The sequence below is a fragment of the Sylvia atricapilla genome, chromosome 14 (genome assembly GCF_009819655.1).
Source record: "Sylvia atricapilla isolate bSylAtr1 chromosome 14, bSylAtr1.pri, whole genome shotgun sequence".
NCBI lineage: Eukaryota > Metazoa > Chordata > Aves > Passeriformes > Sylviidae > Sylvia > Sylvia atricapilla.
Window position 1 is genome coordinate 2,293,735 of NC_089153.1, and position 16,867 is coordinate 2,310,601.

General features: G+C 52.4%; 1 protein-coding gene and 1 pseudogene across 1 annotated transcript; both read right to left on the minus strand.

The window, feature by feature from the left end:
* Window positions 1-61: 61 nt before the first annotated feature.
* Window positions 62-12,282, minus strand: LOC136367718 (protocadherin gamma-A5-like). The gene is made up of 2 exons (XM_066329523.1): window positions 9,755-12,282; window positions 62-400 (listed from the first exon to the last, which is right to left on the minus strand). Exons 1-2 carry the CDS (start codon window positions 12,200-12,202, stop codon window positions 62-64), a joined length of 2,787 nt encoding a protein of 928 aa, XP_066185620.1. The 5' UTR covers window positions 12,203-12,282.
* A 451-nt stretch (window positions 12,283-12,733) lies between these two features.
* LOC136367720 (protocadherin gamma-B5 pseudogene) lies at window positions 12,734-16,861 on the minus strand (annotated as a pseudogene).
* Between the last annotated feature and the right edge of the window lie 6 nt (window positions 16,862-16,867).

Below are 16,867 nucleotides of genomic sequence, written 5' to 3' on the forward strand. Positions count from 1 at the left end.
GCCGCCGCGCTCCTGCCGGACTCCTGCCGCCGCCCGGCCTCCCTTCCAGCCGCTCTCGCTCTCACCGCAGCGCACGGGCCGCCGCAGCGCAGCCAGCCCGCTCGGGCCGCCTCGGACGCCGCCGCTCCCCGCCAAGCGCCGCCTCTCGCCGCCTCTCGCCGCCTCTCGCCGCTGCTGCTTCTGCTGGCGGGGCCGCTGCCGCTGCGGCCGGCGCCGGGCGAGCGAGCAGCCTGCGGGGGCAGGACGCTGCGGCGGCCGCGGCTCCAGCGCCGCTCGGCGGCGGCCAACAGCGACACCCGGAGGCGCCGCCACGCCACTGCAGCCGCCGGATGGCCGCGCTCGAGGGGGCCCGGCTTTGGGCGGGGCTCGGGGCTGCGCCGCCGGCGGGGTCTCTCCTCCGCTGCCCACACAGACAGCAGCAGCTCCCGCTGAATTCCACCCCAAGGCGGTTCTATGTGAGATGTGCTGAGCGGTGCTTTTAGTACATTCTTTCGAGTCACAGTAAACAATCAAAAGCAAACATTCATGATAGCTGAGTAAAGAACGGAATTCAGCTGCTCTTGATAAAATCACGGCTCATCAACAGCAGCAATAAACGGTAATATAGGGAGGACTTCCAGAGATTTTCCGAAATTTGTGACATCACTTTAATTCTCATTTTATTATCTCAGACAAATTAATTTCAGATATCGATCACCCTAAAGCAATGTAAGCAACCCCTAAACCAAGATAGCAGAATAACATTTACTCCTTTGTTAATGACTCATTAAAGTTGTTTCATCTGCATCTCCACATCTGAGCGCCCGATAATAGAAAGGTCAAAGCAATGCTGAGGCATTCATATAGGTAAACAATGTTTTCAGTTTCCAACTTAAACTATTCTTTAATGGTCATTTATTCCACATCTCTTTCATAGGCAGAAACACTTCCTGATAAATTTGAATGCAGAAGCATATCCAAAATTCTCTGGGCAATATGTCCCGTATTATCACAACCCACACTAGAAAGCTTTCTCCTAATCAAAGCCTCTCTTCTTTTAGTTAAAAACACTTCTCTGCTGTCGTATGGCCACTGGCCCTTTTAAAAAGTGCTCTGTCCATAGTTCCTATAAGACTATTCATAAACTGGAACGGCAAAAACTCACTGAAGAGTCCACACACAGGTATCACTTCTCCATGCTTCAAGACTAAACTCCTTCAGTCCTTCTCCATAGCAGAGATGTCTCACCCTAAGACCACTTCCATGACCCTTCCGGGGACTCTATGTCCATTGGGAATGTTGGGTCAAGATCTGCATGCAGTCTAGGGTCTCACAAAAGAAACTTAAGATGGGGGGAAGGATCTCCCTCGACCTGCCGGGCACAGAACTTGTTATGCAGAGCAGGACACAATTTGAACAGCAGGTGCCCATTGGCGGCTCATGGCCCATCTTATCACCCACCAATCACCCAAAGTACTTCTCTGCTAAGCTCTTCCCTATCCCCTACTCTCTGTTCAAACTGGGGATTGCCCTAACCCAGGACCAGCACCTTGCACTTTGCCCTGTTCAACTTCATGATGGTTGCATGGGGACACTTCTCCAGCCCATCCCTCGCTGGCATCTCTGCCCTCTCAGCCATCAACTCAAATCGGTGTCAGACGCAAATGTCCTGAAGCTGCATCCATCCCATTGTCCATGGAGGTACTAAACAGTCCCGGTCCCAGGAAGGAGCCTGGAGGGACAGCACAAGTTACTGCTTTCCACCTGGACATTGGGCCACTGCCTGTAACTCTTTGGAGGTGACAATCCAGCCTGTTCCTCAGCCATTTAACAGCCTCCAGATGATTGCCCAGCACGTTCCTCTGGGTCATGACGTGGAGGACACTGCACAGGTTCTCACTTTATCCCCTGGTCTGTTCATGGACACCTTGGCTGGGCTGGGTGGCCGCTCTGCACTGTGACAACTGCAGCAGAGATGTTCCTGCATTTTTACACTACAGACAGAGTGTTCCTGGGCGAGCACACATGTGATTATGAAACCCTTCCTCTTTACAGCTGTAAACATCACAGGTGTGTGTGGGAACTGCACCTGCATTGGGACAGTTGGGACAGAGGAGACTTTCTGTTATGATTCTGCCTGCTTTATCTCAGCCTAGATCAGGATGAAAATACGGGGAATGTAGAGTCGAGTTTGGTCTTGGTTGTTTATTACCTTATTTAGTGACAGTATTTACAGCATGAGCTCCAGCATGCCAGCGAGAGAAACGAGGCAAAATGCAGGGCCTCCAACTTTCACCAAGGCTATTTAAGAGATAGCTACCCAGTACGAAAACGACAACTGTATCATTTAGGTTTTTGACCCAATAATGACCATTTGATGTTCACAATGCAGATATCTTTCACCCAACTTGAAAAAGCTACCCAGATCCGTAAAGAAGACACAAGAAGGTGAAGAAGAACTTTGACAATGCCCTGAATCCTCCATCTTTGCCTATACACATTGCTATCTATCAAAGCTATGTTTTCACCATGTGAGATCACACAACAGCAATTGAACTACACACCCACAGCCCCTGTGCTATCACACAATCTCAGAAGCCTCTTCCAAGGCCTCAAGTCAAATGTGGTGCCTGCCCAAGGGTCTGCACTCCTCAGCTCAGAAAGCCTGAAAATTTCAGCCTCCAGGGTTCCAATAACCTTTCACATAAGATCAGACACACTGAGGTTGAGCTCATGACAACAAGCAGGGCAACAGTTACACACATACAGAAGTCAACAGATGCAGTAACATTTTGTAGGTCTCTTTTGCTCTACAGAAGCAACTCAAATGACACTCTACTCCATCAGGCACAGCCTTGTGTTATCTATGACATATGACAAGAGAGGGAATGACCAACTTCTTCTCTACCCTCACACAGAAAACTCCCCTCCCTTCATTTTCTCCTATGCCATGTAGCTGGAAGGGTTTCGCTTGTGCCCATCTCCTCACTGGAGATAAATCTCGTATTCATCATGAGATGATAATGCACTGCAGCCACACCCAGAAGGGAGGTACATTGGTCTGCTCACCACCATGATGAGAAGGAAATGAAGGATTCTAAAGCACACAAATGATAAACAACCATACTGAAAGATCAGCAGTCCTCCAACAGAGAACGGCTCATCAAACCATTGCCTTGGATGGAATCTCCTTACTGTCTTTATCACGTGCTCTTTTCCACACAGATGCAACCTCTACTAAAGTCATATTTACATATATTTCTCCCAACAGTAACAGAACACAAAGTCACTCTCCTATCTCCTGCCTTGCGCTCGCACTGGAACAAAAGCAAGAGGCATGAACCCACCATCCGTTACTAAAAGAGACAGGTTGTTGTTAATACTAACTGTACCTGCATACAGAGTAAATCAAGGAGAAAAAATATGAAAAAAATACAAACACCAAAACAAAAAACCTATCAAAAATGCCAAAGCATGAATCAGATAATGAAAGGAAGCATTAGAAGACAACAAGCTGTCAGACATGCTCACAGTCAAGTCTTCTAGGCCTTGATTTCAGGCCTGAAATTTCATCCCTCAGAGCACCAAGAAGTCACTGAGGTCTCAAGCTTGGAAGTGTGGCCCTAAACACTTACTCTGGACAGCAGGACATGGGGTTTCATTGGAAGAATTAGTCCTTTCCTTACTAACATTTTATGCTGTGTGGCCTGCTCACCTTGCACAGTTATGAAACCATCATTTTAAACAGCTGCTCATCGGCCTCTTTCTCATGTTGAACCTCCTGACAAATTACAAGGGATTATCCTATTGCTTCTGCTTCCTATTTTTCTGTTTCCTACAGCCACAACTCTTCCCAAGATTGCTAAAGGCAGGATGTGCTGAAAAACAATAGTCACTGTTTCAAATTTAAAAGTACTGACCAGAATTGTGACAATGAGCTGCAACCTAATCTGGAAACAAAGGCGTGAAAGAAAGTGTAATTACAATTCTGAAGAAACTTGATATCACAATGTTGCATAGAGATACAGATGGATAATGGAGGTTTCACACAGGATTAATTGCCTATACCAGCACAGAATTATAGTTTTATATGAACAGTTACTGTGGAAAATGTCACTGTTGAGGACTGTCATTGTCTTTTACGACAGAGAAACCAGAATTGGAACAGAACAGAAATGCCTTTGGCACCAAGCATAAAATCAAACCAGTTCTCAGCCATACCCACATGGATTCACCAAATTTAATGGCATGAAATGGAGCTCCCACCCTCCTCACTCTGTGTCACAGCCTGTACTTTCACCATCAACATACACCAAAATTTTGGTTGTATATTGGCCACAGAGAAAACAACACCTTGGGGAAACATTTATTTATGAAGTTGTATTTCTTTAATGCAATACTCAAGGTCAGGCTGGATGAGGCTCTGAAAACCTGGTCCGGTGGAAGATCTGCCTATCCATGGGAGAGGAGTTGAAGGAGATGATCTTTAAGGTCTTTTAAACATAAACCATTCCGCAATTTTGTGTTTCTCTGATTCTCTGATTACATATACAGCTTAAAACTATCGATGAGAGATACTTTCCCTACTGGAAAATTCTGTTTTTCAGTTTGCAGGATTGCCAGGCAAAATGAGGATCAGCTTTACTACCTGACAAGAAAACAAGAAAACAAACAACCCACCCAGCCCAATCATCAAAAAAACATAATCAACCCAGCCCGGAATGGCAAAACACCAGAAGAGTATCAACCCTGACCTCACATTTCAGATTGTGTCAACTCCAGTATACACACAAGACAGAAAACTCAACTGTAACTAATGCACAGGAGGCCTCACACAGGAGCTCACTGCAGAGACCCCAGACAGTCATTTCCTCGGAGAGTAAGATTGAAGAAGCTCTTGGAACCACAGCTGTGGGCCTCATCTATTAAGACAAATAGAACTGGACAAAATTCATTCATTCATTCTGAACGATATCACAGTGGATTCCAGCATTGGCCCTGTCTCTGGATACAAAAACTTCTTCTCTCTGTCCAAACATAACAGGAAATCTGCAAATCTTGCATACAGACATTAGTAGAAGAAAAATGTGCACAGCTGCTCAGATACCAGGCATCACAACTAAGATTACTCTGGTCCTCCCAAATATTTGAACAAGTCGAAAATATTATATCGGCCATAAATTGTTCCCAGCTCTGTCACAGATCCAGCCATCCAAGTACCAGCTCAAAGGCAACATCACCATTTTTCACCCACTAGGTCATCTGAGTGCAAATCACACAATATAAAATCCTAAGATTGCTCCTGACTCATGTTCATAAGGCCAACAAGAGCCCTGGGGATCAACAAAACACATGCCATGTCTCCACCAGTGCCTCCTCACACACCACACCCCCAACACTACCCCCTAACCGTTCCCAGCTCACATGGTTATCACAGATCTTCAGAATTTAGAGAGACTTCACCAAAAGGAAAGGTGCTCACACCGTCTCTCCTCACCATGGATGGTATTTGACTTCTCACTCTTGCCGTGGACAAGAAAAAGCTTTTCTTACATTTTAAAGAAACAGATGGACAGAAATTTCTCTCTTCACCTACAAATATGAAAGAACCATCTTCAGGTCATCAGAACAGTGAGACAGAAAATCAACACCTGCAGAGCTGAAGAGCTCACAACACTCTTCTGTGTCATATAACTCACAGTAGATGATTCATCAACTTGGTTTATAGGCCCCAAACACATTGCTTGCTCTTCCCATATGGCATCTTTCACAAGCAGAATATTAAGCTTCTAAGTGACACAAATATGATGGCCTGCAAACACTTAGTAACAATCTCCAAGGCTTCTCCATGCAGCTGAAGTATATATCTTCTAGACAACGACATTATGAAGAAAAATCTCACATCGCCCCATAATAGAGACCGGTAGTTGAAGGGGAATGGAGGAAATCATTCCCTTGATTCTTTCATCAGACAATCAGGGACAGCTCATAGGACTGAAATTTACAACCCTTCCCATCATCCGTGGTGTTCTTCCACCCATATATCCTAAAAACATGTGACAGTGCAGGCCCAGCTCCCCAGACCACTTTTCTTCACACCACCAATTTCACACAGCTATTTTCACTTCTCTGTACTATTGAAGCAACATTTGCCTACTCACTGAAGTTCTGTATGGACACTTATAGGACTAAAATGAAAAGCCCAGCTGTCTTCCAAGACAAAGTCAGTGAATATCTGCACACAGGGAATACTGTCCACCCTATATCTCCTGCTGCACCTTGAATCTCTCCCTTCCCACCCATGAAATTCCATTCCTATGCTAAATATTTCGCAACCAACAGTCATCCAGCTCCATTTGACATAGCTCCACCTTCTACACCAAGAAAAAACCAAAGCAGTTCTGTCATTTCCTCCTGCATTTCCCCCTCCACACGCAGCCACCCACAGGCTTTTGAAAGAGTCACAACTTCAAGAGGATCCTTGATCTTCAGAACAGGCAGACAGACATAATCAAGGATCACTTTTTGCCAGGCCAAATCCTCTATCAAGGACAAAGATCAAAGCGTGAATGCCACAAAGCCTTTTCCTGCTGACATCCATTATGTACCATGGAGAACGAAACAGGCTGAGAACAACGTGCAGAAAAGTTCCACGCAAAGGCAGCAGCACTTTGTTCAAGACACATTCAGCCCATTCAAGCACATGTGCTGTTGGGAAGACACAAGAATACACAAGAGCCTGCTAAAAAGTGTATTTCTAATAACGAGATATATCTGTTCAGCAGATTTCACATTAACAGGAACATGGATTCTACACAGCACAGGTGACAGAGGGGAAGAATACCTGGAACCTGAAAATTAACCTAACTTCTGACCTAACGAACAGCCACCCAGCAGTAGCCTTGTCCCTCCCTCCTCCTTCACTGCCTGGAAGGCTGAGGACCGATCCCGTGTTCACACAACGACAGCAACAGGCACTGGCCACAAGAATGTCACCGAAGGGAATTCTACGTTGCTTTTCAGCAAAGCCCCCTGGGCAAGCCAAAGAGCACGGTGCACAAAGAGCACGAGAACATCAGGTGAAAGCGGGGCAGAGAAAATCTGGACAGAGAAACTCACTGAGGGAGCACATGGATCCGTGGGGGCAACGCAAACATTTGGTAACAGCCTCCCAAGGTTCTCCATGCAGCTGGAATACATCTACACAATGACATTGGGAAGAAAAACTTCATATTGATTCATACTAGAGACAGGAACTAGACAGGGAATGGAGGAGATCATTCCCTTGAGTCCTTCAGCAGACATTCATGCAGAGATCACAGAACTCAAATTTCCAACCCCTCCCATCATCCATGGTGTTCTCTCACCCATGTATCCTAAAACCATGAGACAGTGCAGGGCCAGATCCCCAGACCACTTTTCTTCATGACATCAAATGGCATCACTGCACTACAGAATCTCCAGTTGGCTGCTCACTGAAGTTCTATGAAGACACTTCATGGGTCTAAAAGGAAAAGCCCAGCACTCTTCCAAGGTACACTGTCAGTTAATATCTCCACACGGGGGATTATGTCCACCTTACGTGTCCCACTCACCTTGAATCTCTCCCTTCCCACCCACACAATTCTCTTGCCATGCTAAATTTTCTGTAGACAAGACTCAACCAGCTCTATATGACGCAGCTCGACCTTCAAAAACAAGAAAAAACCAAAGCAGTTCTGCCATTTCCTCCTGCATTTCCTCCTCCACATGCAGCCACCCACAGACTTTTCAAAGTCACAATTTCAAGAGAATCCCTCATCTTTAAAAAAGGCAGACAGACATCATCAAGAACCACTTTTTGCTGGACCCAATCCTCTGTCGAGGACAAAGATCAAAGCATGGATGACACAAAGACTTTTCCTGCTGGCTGCCGCTATCCACCATGGGAAATGAAAAAAGCGGAGAAGAAACTGCAGAGAAGTTCCATGCAAAGCCATCAGCACTTTGTTCAAGACAAATTCAACCCATTCAAGCACAGGAGGTGTTGGGAAGACACATGAGCCTGCTAAAACACTTGTATTTCTTAATAAGGCAGTAAATCTGTTCAGAAGATCTCATACTAACAGGAACACGGATTCTAGCACAGCACAGGTGACAGAGGGGAAGAATACCTGGAACCTGAAAATTAACCAAACCTCTGAACGAACCAACAGGTCAGTCAGACAATTCTAACAGATGTCATCTCCCACATACTCTCAGAGAGAAAGGGCCACCTTTAGCTCATTAGATCAAGCAAGACAGCAAATAAACACATGCACAATGGAAGGGATCCTCCCATACAGTTCTAGATTATGGCACTCAGAGTACCTACATAATTCCAGAATTTATTAGTGACTAAGTGAAGTGTTTGATCTTCCCAAATCTTCCATTATGGTATTTGCTAAAAGTACATGTTTAAACTGTTAGCTAAGGGTGGATGAAAAGATGTAAACTCATAGGGAGAACCTCCCAGGGCTCCCCGTACAGGTGGAGTAAGATGTCATGTAGCTAAATATTTTAGTATTATGAAACTCACATTGCATGAGCCTACAACAGGGGATTGGTCAGGGAAAAGGGCAAACGTATTTCTGGTGTCTTTAAAGAGACCTTCACACACAGCTCCTAGGGCTCTTATCTCCTGCCCTTCTTAACTTGCATAAGGTCCTCTGACCCTCATAAATTGCAAGAACATGGAATAAAACTCCCAGATGCACAGAAACAAAACCCCTCCTGTAAGGCTATGTACATCTACCAGGAAGTGGAGGTGCCTCCTCCTAGTGAAGCAAGTACTGAAGCAAGCTTCAATACCTTAATATTTCAGCAGTAGGTCCTCAGGCAGGGTATCTAGTTGGTAAAACGTCAGCAAAACACTGGACGTCACACCACAATCACTTTTCCCAGTGTAACTTCTTGGGACAGTAAAAAAGGGGAAATGCACACAACCATTACTGTGGGCCTCATATAACAACTAAGACAAACTGAATTTCTACATCATCTTTACATAATTTCAGTTATTTCTAATCACACCAAGAGCAAGAGGTTTTAATTACTCTATCTTTGTGAGACACCATGAGAGCAAAGTGGCACACGCAACTTCTCTTCATTGAGAAAAAGGATCACCACATGAATGCATACAAAAATATATCTTTGCTCATCATGGTGCTTCAAAGAAATTTAAAATGTCCTGAACTGGATAAGCAAGATGCACATCTGATAAAACCCAGTCATCAGAGGAGCAGCTCAGAGACACCATCATCCTACTTCATCATGTTGTGCAGCTCGGAAAATACACTACATTCACACCTTGACAGTCACTGCCTGCTGATGCTCAGCAACTGCAATTCGCACGAAAAAGGCTGAGAACAACGTGCAGAGAAGTTCTCTGCAAAGCCATCAGCACTTTGTTCAAGACACATCTAACCCATTCACATACATGTGCTGATGGGAAGATACACGAGACAGCTAAAAACTAGTATTTCTTAAAAACGTGATATAACCTTTGAGAAGATCTCATACTAAGAGGAGCATGGATTCTACCCAGCACAGGTGACATGCGGGAAGAATACCCGGAACCTGAGAAATACCCAAACCACTGCCCTGAAGAGCAGCCTGCCAGGGGCAGCCTTCTCCCTCCTGCCTTCTTCACCTTGCTTTTAATCAGAGTCTAGTATGCAAGCCAAAGAACACGGTAGAGAAAGGGCAAACGAACATCAGGGGAAAGCTTGGCGGAGAAATTCTGGACAGAGAAACTCACCGAGGGAGCGGAGGGATCCGCGGAGAGGGCGGCGGCCACATCCTCCTCCCCGAGCAGCGGCGCGGGCTCGTCGGGCAGCGGCCGGGCCGGGAGGGTGTCGCAGCAGCTGGCGGCCGAGAAGCGCAGCTGGCTCTTGCGCGAGTCGGCCGTGAGCGACACGTCGTGCGAGTAGGACTGCAGGAAGGCGCGCACGCCGTCGATGCCCACGAAGTGCGAGACGGGCACGCCGCGCAAGGCGCCGCTGTCGGGCGGCAGCAGGTGCCGGCGGCGCCAGCGGCGCAGGCGCAGCGCCAGCAGCAGCAGCAGGAAGGCCACGAAGAGGCACGACACGGCGGCCACGGCCAGCACCAGCCAGCGCGTCAGGCTGCCGGCCGCCTCGCCCGGCGCCGCCGCCTCGGCCGCGCTGCCCAGCTCGGCCAGCAGCTCGGCCACGCTCTCGGCCAGCACCACGCTCAGCGTGGCCGTGGCCGACAGCGCCGGCCGCCCGTGGTCCTTCACCACCACCACCAGGCTCTGGCGCGCCGCGTCGCGGGCCAGCGGGAAGCGCGCCGTGCGCACCTCGCCGCTGTGCAGCCCCACGCGGAACAGCCCCGGCTCCGTGGCCTTGGCCAGCTCGTAGGACAGCCACGCGTTCTGCCCCGCGTCCGCGTCCACCGCCACCACCTTGGCCACCAGCGCGCCGGGCTCCGACCAGCGCGGCGCCAGCTCCACGCCCGACCACGCGCCGCCCGAGCCCGCCGCGGGAGCCGCCGGCGGGTACAGCACCTGCGGCGCGTTGTCGTTCTCGTCCACGATCTGCAGCCGCACCGACACGTTGCTGCTCAGCGCCGGCGCGCCGCCGTCCTCCGCACGCACCCACAGCTGCAGCTCGCGCACCTGCTCGTAGTCCAAGGAGCGCAGCGCGTACAGCGCGCCCGTCTCCGCCTGCACCGACACGTACGACGACAGCGGCGCGCCCCGCACCCGCCCCTCCGACAGCCGGTAGCGCACGCGCGCGTTCTGCCCCCAGTCCGCGTCCGTGGCGCGCACCGTCAGCACCAGCGCGCCCGCCGCGTTGTTCTCCGCCAGCCGCGCGCTGTAGCGCTCCTCCGCGAACACCGGCGCGTTGTCGTTCACGTCCAGCACCCGCAGCGCCAGCACCGCGCTGCTCTGCAGCGCCGGCGACCCGCCGTCGGCCGCCCGCACCGTCACGTTGTACTCCGGCACCTGCTCTCGGTCCAGCTCTCTCGCTGTCACCACGCGATAGTAATCCTTAAAAGACTTCTCCAGCCGGAACGGGATGCCCTCATCGAGCGAGCAGCGCACCTCTCCATTCTCCCCCGAGTCTCGGTCCTGCACGTGCAGCAGGGCCACCACTGTCCCGACAGGCGCGTCCTCCGAGATCTCGCTCAGTGCCGACGACACTGTGAGTACGGGCGCGTTGTCATTCACATCTGTAACAGTAACCACAATTTTGGCAGTGTCAGAAAGGCCTCCCCCATCATGAGCCAGCACCTCCAGTTCGTAGTTCTTGCCTTCCTCGAAGTCCATAGTCTGCAACAGGTTGATGGATCCCGTCTCGCTGTCCAGATGGAAAATCTGCGAGGCTTTCCCTGTCATTTCATGAATTGAGTATTTCACCTGTCCGTACAAGCCTTCGTCGGCGTCCGTGGCCGTGACCGTGACGAGGACGGAGCCCACGGGCACGTCCTCGGCCACACGCACCGTGTACTCCGCCTGGCTGAACACGGGCGCGTTGTCGTTCGCGTCCACCACCGTCACTCGGATCCGAGCCGTGCCCGTCCGGGCCGGATCGCCGCCGTCACTCGCCCTCAGCACCAGCTCGTGAAACGCCGCCTCCTCCCGGTCCAGCGCCTTGGCCAGCACCAGCTCTGGACGCTGATCGCCGCCGGGGCCCGCCTGCACGGCCAGCGAGAAGTGCTCGTCGCCGCTCAGCTCGTAGCTCTGCAGGGAATTCAGTCCCATGTCGGGGTCATGAGCCCTGGGAAGAGGAAACCGCGACCCCGAGGCTGTCGTCTCGCTCATTCTCAGCTCTGTTTCTACCTCTCGAAAGCTGGGTGTGTTGTCGTTAATGTCCATGATTTCCACTTCGATTGCGTAAACCTCCATCTCTCCATCCACTATCAGCTCACAGCTCAGAACGCATTGCTGCACACTCTCACACAGCTGCTCTCTGTCGATCCTCTCCGCCGTCACTAAATGTCCCGTCTTCCCGTGCACAGCGAAATATTGAGTCCTACCTTTGTCCAAGATACGGACGCCGCGATCTCGGAGCGCCGTGAGCTGCAGCCCCAGGTCCTTGGCCACGTCGCCCACGAACGAGCCCTTGGGCATCTCCTCGGGCACCGAGTAGCGCAGCTGCCCCCACGCCGCCTCCCACGCCGCCAGCAGGACGGCCCAGAGCAGAGCTCGCTGCCGCCGGCCCCAGCGCCTCCGAGCCGCGCACATCTCCGCCGCGCCACCGCCGGCACCGCAACACCGCCGCTCCGACTCCCGCTGCCGCTCAATGCTCTCAGCTCCTGCGCCCTGCGCTGCCGCCGGGCCCCGGCTGCAGAATGGAGCGGCACCGCGGGGACGATCGCGGGCCGCACGGTCGGACGCAGAGCGAGCAGCCGAGCGAGCCGATCCGCAGCGGGCGGGGCTGCCGGTAGCGCTCCGAGCTTCCTCTCGCTCCTCTCGGTCAACAGCGGCGCCCGCAGCCTCCTCCCGGCACTGCAGGCACCGAGCGCTGCCCGCCGCTGCCGGGCACACGGGCAGCTGGGGCGGGAGGGAGACATTCGCCGCAGACACCTCCTGCTTTTCTCCAGCCGATCGCTTCGTGTATGGTCGAACACATCACGACCGTGAGGGAAGCAGACGTGTCTCCTGTGTGGGGCGTTTCTAACTCACAGAAAAATATAATTTCCTACCGGCGATGTAGGTAAAGTAAAATATCTTGTCTGATTTTATTGTGTAAAATAGTCATAGAGGCTTGTAAGTCTAAAAGCACGAGTTGAAGCCGTGCTGCTTGAATGACTGGGAGGACACCGGCAAAACAAAAGAGGCTCACAAATACACAAGGCGATGATGAAATAAACAACTCTGGCCACAGCAGTAGCGGAGATATCAGCCTCATTAACACAATGGCAGGAACTTGGCTTTAAATCGTTCCGTTCATACAGAAGACGGTCTAAATTAACTACTGCACTATGATTGACTAAAAAAGAGGTATTTAAAGACGGCAGAAGGTGGGATCTAACACAGCCCCTTGCAACTGCTCTGAAGCCTGATTACTCAGGCACCTGTCAAGTGCTCTGGGGTGTCTCCCTATAAGACATTCATGGGAACAGAGGGCAGATAAAAACCCCTGGATACTCAAAGATCGTTATCTCCCACCCCACCCCCATTTCAGACTCTAGGTGCCTGGAGCACTTCTCGCTGACCGTTCTACAACTAACCCAGAATCAGGAAGTATCTGTGGTGAACCTTGCCCAAATAATCTAAGTTAATGCACACTTAGATTTAATAAGTCATTCTGTAGCGAGAAGAAAGGACTTTCATTTTCTCAAACAGAAGGTGCGAGGAATTGAAGCTTGTTAGTACAGTATTAATCTGTGTGGTTTTTATTCACGTTGGTAAGATGGATTTTCAACAACATACGGTAGAAGAGTAGAAGACTTGTGCGCCCTAAATAGTGGGGACCATGGATAAATGTACAAATGGACTTCACTGAAGTACACTAGTCCATAATTTGGCAGATCTCCTTCATAAATGATAAAATTTTCCTGATCTCACCGGTCTATCCTTCTAAAAATTGATGTAACAACTACTGGGAAAAAAGGGGAGGAATATTTAAAACGTACAGAAATATCTTCTCTTTCTGTTAAGAGCACAGACAAAGAAAACTACCTCTTTTTTTCTCTTACTTGTTTTTTCTTTTTCTGACATCTTCTAAAATTTCAATTGTGAATGAAATACAGACAAGGAATGTAAAAAAAGATTAAAGTACGATGCAGGATGGAAAAGCACACTTAACAATAGTTAAATGTTCCCTATACCGTTACCATTCCAGTCATTTCTACAACAGAATTACCCAAAGAACTGGAGACATTCTGGATTTTCACAACTGGTGGATTGCCTGTCACCCTCCTATAATCCCACTCTCAGGTTGCCTTTAAGAATGTAATAAGTACAACGAAGAATTAACACAAGGGTTTGTATCCTGTCTTCCACCACGATCCATAAGCACATTAGATAAAAAAAAAAAAAATATTAGACAAGAAAAATCCGCAGCACAGAGTGTACCAAGTGTAAACTTTGTCTTTCCCAAACCCGTCATAGAGATTAACCGCATCTCCCTTTATGGAGTAAGAATTTGCCTTCACCATTACTACTAATACAATTTAAAGCAGCGTAAAAATTCCAGACAACAACTTTCACTTGAATATGAAACCGTTAGGACTGAACAACCAATAACTGCCGCAACCAGATGTGAACTGTTAGAAGGAGTGACCCAGCTTTATCATCCGGTCACACGGAGACATGGCAGCACACCTCACAGGTGTACACGGGGGAAAATAAAAAAAAAAGGGGCGTCTTTTCGAAACGACTTGAGGACAACAATGGCAACGCGCAAATTTACAGACCTGTTGTGCATTGTCAGGCACCTCTCCCTCAACGGCGCCGCTGCTCAGGCTCGGCTTGTCGCAGGAATCCCCGGCCAGAAGCTCCTCCGCCGACAGGACGGGCACCGGCGGCGGCGGCGGCCAAGCGGCCTCGGGCACGGCGCGGGCCGGCGCGGCCACGCACAGGTTGTAGGAGTAGGGCAAGGTGCCCTCGCAGAAGTCGGCCGGGAAGGCGGCGCCGGCCACCGAGAAGCGCTGCGCGCCCAGGCAGCGCAGCACGGCGGGCGGCCCGGCCCGGCGCAGCCGCGCCAGCACGGCCAGCGCCACGCTCAGCACCAAGAGCGCCGACAGCAGCGCCAGCGCCAGCACCAGGTAGAACTGCAGCTCGGCCGCCGGCGCCTCGGCGCCCGCCGCCCGCTCGCTCAGCTCCGGCAGCGCCTCCTGCAAGCTCTCGGCCAGCACCACGTGCAGCGTGGCCGTGGCCGACAGCGCCGGCTGCCCGTGGTCCTTCACCACGGCCACCACACGCTGCTTGGCCGCGTCCCGCTCGGACACGGCGCGCGCCGTGCGCACCTCGGCGCTGTGCAACCCCACGCGGAACAGCGCCGGCTCCGACGCCTGCACCAGCTCGTACGACAGCCACGCGTTGCGCCCCGCGTCCGCGTCCACCGCCACCACCTTGGCCACCAGGTAGCCGGCCTCGGCCGAACGCGGCACCACCTCGAAAGGAGGCGCCGCCGCTCCCGCCGCCTCTCCCGCCGCCACGGCGGCCCCCGCGCCCGCCGCCGGCCACAGCACCCGCGGCGCGTTGTCGTTGCGGTCCAGCACGAAGACGCGCACCGTGGCCGTGGAGCTGCGCGCCGGCGCGCCGCCGTCCTGCGCCCGCACCGCCACCGCGAACTCGCGGCACTGCTCGTAGTCCAAGGAGCGCTGCGCGTACAGCGCGCCGCTCCGCGCCTCCACCGACACCAGCGGCGCCGCGCCCGCCGCGCCCGCGCTGCCGCCCGCCAGCCAGTAGCTCACGCGCCCGTTGGCGCCCGCGTCCGCGTCCCGCGCCTGCACGCGCAGCACCAGCGCGCCCGCCGCGTTGTTCTCCGCCACGTACGCGCTGTACGCCGCCTCCTCGAACACCGGCGCGTTGTCGTTCACGTCCGACACCTCCAGCACCAGCTCCGCGCTGCTCCACAGCGCCGGCCTGCCCCGGTCCCGGGCCACCACCGTCACGCGGTGCTCGGCCGCCTGCTCGCGGTCCAGCGCGCTCGCCGTCACCACCTTGTACGAGCCGCCCGGCGACGCCACGATCGACAGCGGCGCCTCTCCCGACAGCTCGCACGACACCTGCCCGTTCTCGCTGGAGTCTGGATCGTTCACGTTCAGCACGGCGACCACAGTGCCGACCGGAGCGTCCTCAGACACCGGGCTCGAAAGGGACAGAATGGTGATCTCGGGCGCGTTGTCATTCTCGTCCGTGAGGTCGATCTGCACTTCGCAGTGATCTGTGAGCCCTCCACCGTCAGTCGCCTCCAAGCCTAAAACGTATTTCTTTTCCGCCTCAAAATCGAGTGGACCCAGTGTCCTGATCTCGCCACTCCCGCTGTCTATAGTGAACAATGAGAGGACGTCCTCCGGGACGTTGCCGAAGGAGTAGGAAACCTGCCCGTTTGAGCCGGCGTCCGCATCCGTCGCCTGTACCCGCAGCACCAGAGACCCAGCTGGCAAATTCTCCGCAACTCGCGCCTCGTAGAGGCTTTTGCTGAACACCGGCGGGTTGTCATTGGCGTCTGTCACGTTGATGCGGACCTGGACTGTCCCAGACCTGGCAGATTCCCCGCCATCCACTGCCGTCAGCACCAACTCAAAGGAGCTCTGCTTCTCACGGTCCAACGCTCTCTCTAGGATTAATTCTGGCTGCTTCTTTCCTCCCGCCTTTTCTTTCATTGTTAGTGAGAATGACGGGTGGCTGGTGAGTTGATAAGTCAGCAGCGAATTGCTTCCTGCGTCTGCATCCCGTGCCATTTCCAAAGGAAACCGAGCACCGGGAGGAATTAATTCTCCAATCTCGAGGTCCAGAGCAGCCTTGCTGAAGACTGGGGTGTTGTCGTTCACGTCCTCGATCACCACCTCGACATGGAAAACGTTCAGCGGGTTGTGCACCAAAGCCTCGAAGGTGACGGAGCAGGTAGCAGATGCGCCGCACATCTCCTCCCGGTCCAGCCTCTCGTTCACGTACAGGTTCCCGTTCTCCTCACTCACAGTGAAATATTTCAGCTGCTTCTTGCCGGCAGACGCCACCTGCAGCTTGCGCGCCGGCAGCTCGTCCGCGCTGAGCCCCAGGTCCCGCGCCAGCGGCCCCACGAGCGAGCCTCTGCCCAGCTCCTCGGGGATGGCGTAGCGGACCCGCTCGGCCGCCGCCCGCCACCACACGCACAGCAGCACCGCGCCCAGCAGCGCTCGCCCGCCGCCCGGCCCGCGCCTCTGCCGCCGCCTCAGCGCCATTCTCTGTGGCCAC

Bases quoted from the DNA above. Each gene is read 5' to 3' on its own strand.
- LOC136367718 (XM_066329523.1), bottom strand. From the start codon at position 12,202: ATGTGCGCGGCTCGGAGGCGCTGGGGCCGGCGGCAGCGAGCTCTGCTC. The intron at 401-9,754 runs GTGAGTTTCTCT...CTGTGTGGGCAG, and splicing joins CGGATCCCTCCGCTCCCTCG to CGGAGGAGAGACCCCGCCGG.